The sequence below is a fragment of the Oncorhynchus keta genome, chromosome 35, assembly GCF_023373465.1.
Source record: "Oncorhynchus keta strain PuntledgeMale-10-30-2019 chromosome 35, Oket_V2, whole genome shotgun sequence".
Classification (NCBI taxonomy): Eukaryota; Metazoa; Chordata; class Actinopteri; order Salmoniformes; family Salmonidae; genus Oncorhynchus; species Oncorhynchus keta.
The window spans coordinates 8001844-8011854 of record NC_068455.1 but is presented as its reverse complement, the minus strand read 5'-3'; the positions used below and the strand labels follow the sequence as shown (position 1 = coordinate 8011854).

The following is a 10011-nucleotide window of genomic DNA, read 5'->3' as shown; positions in this document are numbered from 1 at the left end:
GCAACTCTAGAACACGCAGAACACTCAAAAACACTAAGGCAACTCTAGAACACTCAGACTGGATCTCAAAGATGACTGCAGAACACTCGGGATGGAACTAATTCTGGACACTAATTCGGAACTAGCAGATATCACTTGAGGATCAGTATGTCCACATCCCTGGTGTATGTTTCTCTCTCTCTGTGTGTGTGTTTGTGTGATTAGAGATTTATCACAAAGCACACTCCAACACAATGACTACTTCCTCTGTATAGTCCTAACAACCCTATCACCTGCTGCACCTGGGAGAACTGAGGAGAGAGAGAGAGAGAGAGAGGGAGGGGCAGAGAGAGATAGGGGGGAACAGAGAGATAATTGAATTGAGAGGGGGGGGACAGAGAGAAAGAGTAAGAGATCAAACTCTCAGTCCAATGGATGTTGGAGGAACAAAGAGACTTTTGGGAAAGCTGATTCATTTCTTATTTATATATTTACTGTATATATGTCCCCAGAGAATAAAAACACTCTTTAATGGGACATGACTGGTCACATACAATATCATCACAAAATAAATGAACCAGGCAGACAGGTTATGACAAGTTTAATGTTAACTAGTGATACAGAAGAAGCATGAAGCATACATAGAATACAGGGAGACAGTTAGGGAGTACTCTCAGATCGTCACTATCTGGCCAAGTTACTCTCAGATCGTCACTATCTGGCCAAGTTACTCTCAGATCGTCACTATCTGGCCTAGTTACTCTCAGATCGTCACTATCTGGCCAAGTTACTCTCAGATCGTCACTATCTGGCCTAGTTACTCTCAGATCGTCACTATCTGGCCAAGTTACTCTCAGATCGTCACTATCTGACCTAGTTACTCTCAGATCGTCACTATCTCAGGTCACTATCTGGCCTAGTTACTCTCAGATCGTCACTATCTGTTACTCTCAGGAAGTCACTATCTAGTTACTCTCAGGAAGTCACAGGGAGTCACAATCTGCCTAGTTACTCTCAGGAAGTCACTGTCTGGCCTAGTTACTCTCAGGAACTCACTATCTGGCCAAGTTACTCTCAGGAACTCACTATCTGGCCAAGTTACTCTCAGATCGTCACTATCTGGCCAAGTTACTCTCAGATCATCACTATCTAGCCAAGTTACTCTCAGATTGTCACTATCTGGCCAAGTTACTCTCAGGAAGTCATTATCTGGCCAAGTTACTCTCAGGAAGTCACTATCTGGCCAAGTTACTCTCAGGAAGTCACTATCTGGCCTAGTTACTTGGTAGAGCATGGAGCTTGTAACGCCAGGGTAGTGGGTTCGATTCCCGGGACCACCCATATGTAGAATGTATGCACACATGACTGTAAGTCGCTTTGGATAAAAGCGTCTGCTAAATGGCATATATTATTATATCTGGCCAAGTTACTCTCAGGAAGTCACTATCTGGCCAAGTTACTCTCAGGAAGTCATTATCTGGCCTAGTTACTCTCAGGAAGTCACTATCTGGCCAAGTTACTCTCAGGAACTCACTATCTGGCCAAGTTACTCTCAGGAAGTCACTATCTGGCCTAGTTACTCTCAGGAAGTCACTATCTGGCCAAGTTACTCTCAGGAACTCACTATCTGGCCAAGGTAGTACTCTCAGGTAGTCACTATCTGGCCAAGTTACTCTCAGGAAGTCACTATCTGTCCAAGTTACTCTCAGGAAGTCACTATCTGGCCAAGTTACTCTCAGGAAGTCACTATCTGGCCAAGGTAGTACTCTCAGGTAGTCACTATCTGGCCAAGTTACTCTCAGATAGTCACTATCTGGCCAAGTTACTCTCAGGAAGTCACTATCTGGCCTAGTTACTCTCAGGAAGTCACTATCTGGCCAAGTTACTCTCAGGAAGTCACTATCTGGCCAAGTTACTCTCAGGAAGTCACTATCTGGCCTAGTTACTCTCAGGAAGTCACTATCTGGCCAAGTTACTCTCAGGAAGTCACTATCTGGCCAAGTTACTCTCAGGAAGTCACTACCTGGCCAAGTTACTCTCAGGTCATCACTATCTGACCTAGTTACTCTCAGGTCGTCACTATCTGGCCAAGTTACTCTCAGGTCATCACTATCTGACCTAGTTACTCTCAGGTCGTCACTATCTGGCCAAGTTACTCTCAGGTCATCACTATCTGACCTAGTTACTCTCAGGTCATCACTATCTGGCCAAGTTACTCTCAGGTCATCACTATCTGACCTAGTTACTCTCAGGTCGTCACTATCTGGCCAAGTTACTCTCAGGTAGGTCATCCCTATATTTTAGAACTCTGTCAGAAACCCTGTGTAGTTCTACAATATGTTCTTAAAATGTGATTTGAACCTTAAATCTAAACACACTGCTAAACTTATGCCTAACCTTAAATCAAGAACATGTCTTATACATTTTTACGATACAGTCAAATTTAACCTTGGAGCTTGGCCATTATTGGGACTCATACTATCTGGTTGCAGAAATCCTCTTTCCTGCCACCTAGTGGTTGATTGAAGAATGACGGATTGTATCAAACCAGGAAGTCCCAAACCGGTGTGTGTGTGTGTGTGTGTGTGTGTGTGTGTGTGTGTGTGTGTGTGTGTGTGTGTGTGTGTGTGTGTGTGTGTGTGTGTGTGTGTGTGTGTGTGTGTGTGTGTGTGTGTGTGTGTGTGTGTGTGTCTATGGTGAGGGTCTACCCTAACTTTCTGTGATGGCGGTGTGTATGGCTGAACGCAGGGTGCAAAGGAACCTCTCCTTGTCCTCTTCTCTCTCTATAGCACAAACCCACACACGACTAGGACCCTCCAGGACAAACCCATGACACACATCTACAGTGAGACAGGGAGAGGGAGGAGAGAGAGAGGGAGGGATAGAGATGAGAGGGAGGGGGAGAGGGGAGAGAGAGGGATAGAGATGAAGGGGGAGAGAGAGGGGGGAGAAAGGGGAGAAAGGGAGGGTGGAGAGAGGGAGGAGGGGAGAGAGAGAGGGGGGGAGGAGGAGAGAGAGAGGGAGGAGGGGAGAGAGGGATGAGGGAGGGGAGGGAGCAGAGAGGGATGAGGGAGGGGAGGGAGCAGAGAGAGAGAGGTAAGTGAGAGGGAGAGGGATGAGGGAGGGGAGGGAGCAGAGAGAGATGAGGGAGGGGAGAGAGCAGAGAGAGAGAGGTAAGTGAGAGGGAGAGGGATGAGGGAGGGGAGGGAGCAGAGAGAGAGGTAAGTGAGAGGGAGAGGGAGGAGGGGAGAGAGAGGTAAGTGAGGAGGGAGAGGGAGGGAGTATGAATAAAGGGAGGAATGAAGAGGAAGATAAATGAATCTAATGCATTCATTGTGAGCACGTCTGTATATACAGTGGCAAGAACCCTTTGGAATTACCTGAATTTCTGCATAAATTAGTCATAAAATATGATCTGATCTTCAGCTTAGTCACAACAACAGACAAACAGTCTGCTTAAAACTAATGACACACACATGATTGTATTTTTCTTGTCTATATTGACTACATAATTTAAACATTCACTGTGAAGGTTGGAAAAAGTATGTAAACCCCTAGGCTAATGACTTCTCCAAAAGCTAATTGGAGTCAGGAGTCAGCTAACCTGGTGTCCAATCAATGAGATGAGATTGGAGATGTTGGTTAGAGCTGCCTTGTCCTTTAAAAAACACTCAATAAATTTGAGTTTGCTATTCACAAGAAGCATTGCCTGACGTAAACCGTGCCTCAAACAAAAGAGATCTCAGAAGACCTACGATTGAGAATTGTTGACTTGCATAACACTGGAAAGGGTTACAAAAGTATCTCTAAAAGCCTTGATGTTCATCAGTCCACGGTAAGACAAAATGTCTATAAATTGGAGAAAGTTCAGCACTGTTGCTACTCTCCCTAGGAGTGGCCGATGACTGCAAGAGCACAGAGCAGAATGCTCAATGAGGTTCAGAAGAATCCTAGAGTGTCAGCTAAAGACTTGCAGAAATCTCTGGAACATGTTAACATCTCTGTTGATGAGTCTACGATACGTAACACACTAAACAAGAATGGTGTTCATGGGAGGACACCACGGAAGAAGCCACTGCTGTCCATAAAAAACATTTCTGCACATCTGAAGTTTGCAAAAGAGCACCTGGATGTTCCACAGTGCTACTGGCAAAATATTCTGTGGACAGACGAAACTACAGTTGAGTTGTTTGGAAGGAACACACAACACAGTGTGGGAAAAAAGGCACAGCACACCAACATCAAAACCTCATCCAAACTGTAAAGTATGGTGGAGGAAGCATCATCGTTTGTGGCAGCTTTGCTGCCTCAGGGCCTGGACAGCTTGCAATTATTGATGTCAATTTTGCACGAAAATGTAAGGCTGTCTGTCCGCCAATTGAAGCTCAACAGAAGTTGGGTGATGCAACAGGACAACGACCCAAAACACAGAAGTAAATCAACAACAGAATGGCTTCAACAGAAGAAAATACACCTTCTGGAGTGGCCCAGTCAGAGTCCTGACCTTCTGGAGTGGCCCAGTCAGAGTCCTGACCTTCTGGTGGCCAAGTCAGAGTCCTGAGTGGCCCAGTCAGAGTCCTGACCTTCTGGAGTGGCCCAGTCAGAGTCCTGACCTCTGTGGCCCAGTCAGAGTCCTGGCCTTCAGTCAGAGTCCTGACCTTCTGGAGTGGCCCAGTCAGAGTCCTGACCTTCTGGAGTGGCCCAGTCAGAGTCCTGACCTTCTGGAGTGGCCCAGTCAGAGTCCTGACCTCAACCCGATTGAGATGCTGTGGCATGACCTTGAGAGCAGGTCACACCAGACATCCTAAGAATATTGCTGAACTGAACCAGTTTTGTAAAGAGGAATGGTCCATAATTCCTCCTGACCGTTGTGCAAGTCTGATCTGCAACTACAGGAAATGTTTGGTTGAGGTTATCGCTGCCAAAGGAGGGTCAACCAGTTACTGAATACTTTTCCCACCCAGCAGACTGTGTTTGTCTATTGTGTTTGTCTATTGTTGTGACCTAGATGAAGATCAGATCTAATTTTATGACCAATTTATGCAGAAATTCAGGTCATTCCAAAGGGTTCACATACTTTTTCTTGCCACTGTATGTATGGATGGATGGTACCAGTCAAAAGTTTGGACACACAAACTCATTCAAGGGTTTTTTCTTTATTTTTTACTATTTTCTGCATTGTAGCCTACCTGGTTAAATAAAGGTGAAATAAAATAAAAAAAATAATATGGTCTTGGTCTTTTACCAAATAGGGCTTCTGTATGCCAACCCTACCTTATCACAACACAACAGATTGGCTCAAACTCATTAAGAAGGACAGGAATTCCACAAATTAACTTTTAAGAAGGCACACCTATTCATTGAAATGCATTCCAGGTCCAACCTCATGAAGCTGGTTGAGAGAATGCCAAGAGTGTGCAAAGCTGTTGATTTGTTTAACACTTGTTTTGGTTACTACATGATTCCATATGTGTTATTTCATAGTTTTGATGTCTTCACTATTATGCTACAATGTAGAGAAAAAAAGCCTCCAATGAGCAGGTGTGTCCAAACTTTTGATTGGTACTGTATTTGTGTGTGTGTGTGTACTCACAGCGCGTGTCTGTGATCTCTCTGAGGGTGAGGCTGTGCAGGGCGACAGAGGCCAGGAAGGTGTGTGTGTCGCAGTGTGTGTGTGTGAAGGGTCGGTGACACACATTCCTCTCGGTCAGAACCATTGCGTCGTTGAACAAGAAGAGACCTACGTCAGAAACGTGTTCATACATCCTGTCACACAAGCAGACACTGTTAGTATCGACACACAGATGAGAATACAGGCATATTCACATCAAAGGCTATCGAGAGGTCTTACCTGAGTGAGGCTGTGATGTCATCACTGGGGCATCTAAGCAGAGCCGCGTCCTGAGTGGTGATTAGCTGTCTGCCCCCCTCACACAAGTTCTACACACACACACACACACACACACACACACACACACACACACGAAACATGATCAAATCCCAACATTATGGTTTACTGAGAACATGGAGCATGGATTCCCAAAATGCGGCCCCTCGGGACCCCCTATTTTATTTTGATTTATTACCTTTATTTAACAGTGAAGAACAAGAACAATAAATTACGACCAAAATGTAAAAGTCCGCTGACACTGACAAACAATATAAACAACGTTGTCTGATCTGTATAAAATGCAGATGGAGAGACACAAATGCAATATGATGTCCATCTAACCAGAAGGGAGGAAATAATTATTGTTCAAAAAATAAACTTTCAAAAATGACACGGCAACGATAGAGTGTGAATAGGCCTCACCGGAGACTGTTAGTCTTGTTGTTTACATGTGAAACATGTGACGAATAACATTTACATCCATTTTTAATTTTTTATTCAAATACGATTATTCTCCTTTCTTTGCAAGGGAAAATTGTCCGATGCTTTAAGATAAACTGAACTGTTCTCTTAATTAAGATGAGAATTTTGGCGAATTTTGGCAAACTAAAAGACATCTCTATTTTAATTGTCTTCTCTTTACAGCAGGATCCATTTGATTTCCAAACGAAGTGCGCATGTGCAATAACTTAATTTGCCTTTCCACTCCTTCTAAACAACACGATTTTTAATAACTTTTGCAAAGGGTAAAATCGAAAAAAAACTTAGTCCACTTAATGTTCGTAACAGATTCTACTTTTGGGAACAGAAAACTGTATTGAGATCAAATGTTTAATTGATGAGAAAATTTGCAGTGTCGGCCAAAATGCATCTGGTTACATCTTCTCCCACTGCTGGCCACTGGGCTTCCTCTCACTACCATATTTGGTAGTACCATCTTCTCCCACTGCCGGCCACTGGGCTTCCTCTCACTACCATATTTGGTAGTACCATCTTCTCCCACTGCCGGCCACTGGGCTTCCTCTCACTACCATATTTGGTAGTACCAACCACTGGGCTTCCTCTCACTACCATATTTGGTAGTACCAGCCACTGGGCTTCCTCTCACCACCATATTTGGTAGTACCAACCACTGGGCTTCCTCTCACTACCATATTTGGTAGTACCAACCACTGGGCTTCCTCTCACTACCATATTTGGTAGTACCATCTTCTCCCACTGCCGGCCACTGGGCTTCCTCTCACTACCATATTTGGTAGTACCATCTTCTCCCACTGCCGGCCACTGGGCTTCCTCTCACCACCATATTTGGTAGTGAGTGGAAACGCCAACCGGATGTCTCACATTTATGCATCCAGTGACATATCTGCCTCATTGTTCTATCTTTGTTCTTACTGGACAGCCCCGGATCTGTCGCTGGGTCTCCTGCATCCTTGTGGCTTTCTCTGAGTTCCTCTTCAGCTGAGAAAAAGAGAAAGAGACAGAGAGAGAGTGAAAGACAGCCAGAGAAAGACAGAGAGAGAGACAGACGGAGAGAGAGACAGAGAGATAGACAGAGAGAGAGAAAGACAGAGAGAGACAGAGAGAGGGAGAGAGAAGTTAATAATATCATTCAGACTGGAGGGTTTGGTCAGGAGTGGTGTGTCTGTGTCAGTGGTTCCTCCTATAAAGGGTTGTGTTATACTGCGTCTCACCTTTCGTGCTGCTGCAGCATTCTGTGACACGTTATCTAATTGTCAGCCATTTTTTCTGTTACTGTCCTTGTAAATAGGAATTTGTTCTTTACTGATTCCATGTGTGTGATTTCATAGTTGCGATGTCTTCACTAAAATCCTGGAATGAGTAGGTGTGTCCAAACTTTTGACTGGTACGGAAAATGATGGTCATCAGAGCTTTACATATCGGCCTCACGGTCTTCGTCAGAGCTTTACGTATCGGCCTCACGGCCTTCGTCAGAGCTTTACATATCGGCCTCACGGCCTTCGTCAGAGCTTTACATATCGGCCTCACGGCCTTCGTCAGAGCTTTACATATTGGCCTCACGGCCTTCGTCAGAGCTTTACATATCGGCCTCACGGCCTTCGTCAGAGCTTTACATATTGGCCTCACGGCCTTCGTCAGAGCTTTCGGGAGTTTTTTAAAAATTAGTACCCTTATGTAGACCTAGCCCCACCCACATCCGTTCCACACATCAAAAGGGGTTGGAATCGAGGGAGAACAAATAGGTGCTACTAAATATAACAATATGCATTTCATAAATATTTTAATAAAAAGTTTACATAAAACGTATTAAACATGTCTGTAAAACCACAATGAAGACATCGACCTGTAGATGCTTATGTTTGTGTTCTACCTTGCGTATGAAGTCCTTGTAGTGGGTGAGTTTGTCCAATACGCCAGACAGCTGTGTGTGATCGGAGTGTTGAGAGACTGTGTGTAGAGATAGCGCCTGCAGCAGAGTTACATACTCCTCTATACGCCACACTGGACACAGCAACAGCTCCTGCAGACTACACCAACACACACCAACACATACACGCACACACACAACCCAGAGCTCTAGAGTCCCAGACTAACAACCCAGAGCTTTAGAGTCCCCCACTAACAACCCAGAGCTCTAGAGTCCCAGAATAACAACCCAGAGCTTTAGAGTCCCACAATAAACAACCCAGAGCTTTAGAGTCCCACACTAAGTCCCAGAGCTTTAGAGTCCCCCACTAACAACCCAGAGCTTTAGAGTCCCACACTAAGACCCAGAGCTTTAGAGTCCCACACTAACAACCCAGAGCTTTAGAGTCCCACACTAACAACCCAGAGCTTTAGAGTCCCACACTAACAACCCAGAGTCCCACACTAACATACCTCAGCATGTGTGTCTCCAGGGTTCTGTCTTGTCTCTTTAGGAAAGCTCGGAAAGCAGGGTTCATCTCTCTGCACTGCAACACAAAACACACACATACAATACACAAACACCTGTGTGTGAAGGGGAGAGAGAATGAGACAGAGAGAGATTGAGACAGAGAGAGTTAGAGAAGAGAGAGAGAGTCAAATGTCTGCTGTTTGCTGATGATCTGTTGCTTCTGTCACCAACCAAGGAGGGCCTACAGCAGCACCTAGATCTTATGCACAGATTCTGTCAGACCTGGGCCCTGACAGTACATCTCAGTAAGACCAAAATAATGGTGTTCCAAAAAAAGGTCCAGTCACCAGGACCACAAATACAAATTCCATCTAGACACTGTTGCCCTAGAGCACACAAAAAACGATACATTCCTTGGCCTAAACATCAGCGCCACAGGTAACTTCCACAAAGCTGTGAACGATCTGAGAGACAAGGCAAGAAGGGCATCCCACTAATTATCAAAATCCAGAAAAGAGCCGTTAAATTCCATAACCACCTAAAAGGAAGCGATTCCCAAACCTTCCACAACAAAGCCATCACCTACAGAGAGATGAACCTGGAGAAGAGTCCCCTAAGCAAGCTGGCCCTGGGGCTCTGTTCACAAACACACCTGCCCAATGTATGACCATATTAGAGAGACATATTTCCCTCAGATTACACAGATCCACAAAGAATTTGAAAACAAATCCAATTTTGAAAAACTCCCATATCTACTGGGTGAAATTCCACAGTGTGCCATCACAGCAGCAAGACTTTTGACCTGTTGCCACGAGAAAAGGGCAACTAGTGAAGAACTAACACCATTGTAAATACAACCCATATTTATGCTTATTTATTTTATCTTGTGTCCTTTACCATTTATACATTGTTAAAACACTGTATATATATAATATGACATTTGTAATGTCTTTATTGTTTTGAAACTTCTGTATGTGTGATATCTAATGTAAATTGTTATTGTTTATTTCACTTTATATATTCACTTTATATATTATCTACCTCACTTGCTCTGGCAATGTTAACACGTTTCCCATGCCAATAAAGCCCTTGAATTGAATTGAAAGAGAGATAGAGATAGAGATAGAGAGAGAGAGAGAGAGAGAGAGAGAGAGAGAGAGAGAGAGAGAGAGAGAGAGATAGAAGAGAGAGATAGAAAGAGAGAGAGACAGACAGAGAGAGAGAGACAGAGAGAGATAGACCAGATAGAGAGATAGACAGAGAGAGAGAGACAGATAGAGAG

General features: G+C 44.4%; 1 protein-coding gene across 1 annotated transcript in view; it reads right to left on the bottom strand.

Annotated features, from left to right (window-relative positions):
- Positions 1-565: 565 nt before the first annotated feature.
- LOC118369030 (epithelial cell-transforming sequence 2 oncogene-like) overlaps positions 566-10011 on the bottom strand; it is a 38703-nt gene continuing 29257 nt past the window's right edge. The window contains exons 16-22 of the mRNA XM_052495847.1: positions 8732-8807; positions 8223-8379; positions 7265-7330; positions 5831-5919; positions 5573-5745; positions 2218-2819; positions 566-792 (exon numbers count right to left, since the gene is read on the bottom strand). Coding sequence (XP_052351807.1) covers positions 2689-2819; positions 5573-5745; positions 5831-5919; positions 7265-7330; positions 8223-8379; positions 8732-8807 — 692 coding nt within the window. The 3' untranslated portion in view covers positions 566-792; positions 2218-2688. The remainder of the gene's footprint in view (positions 793-2217; positions 2820-5572; positions 5746-5830; positions 5920-7264; positions 7331-8222; positions 8380-8731; positions 8808-10011) is intronic.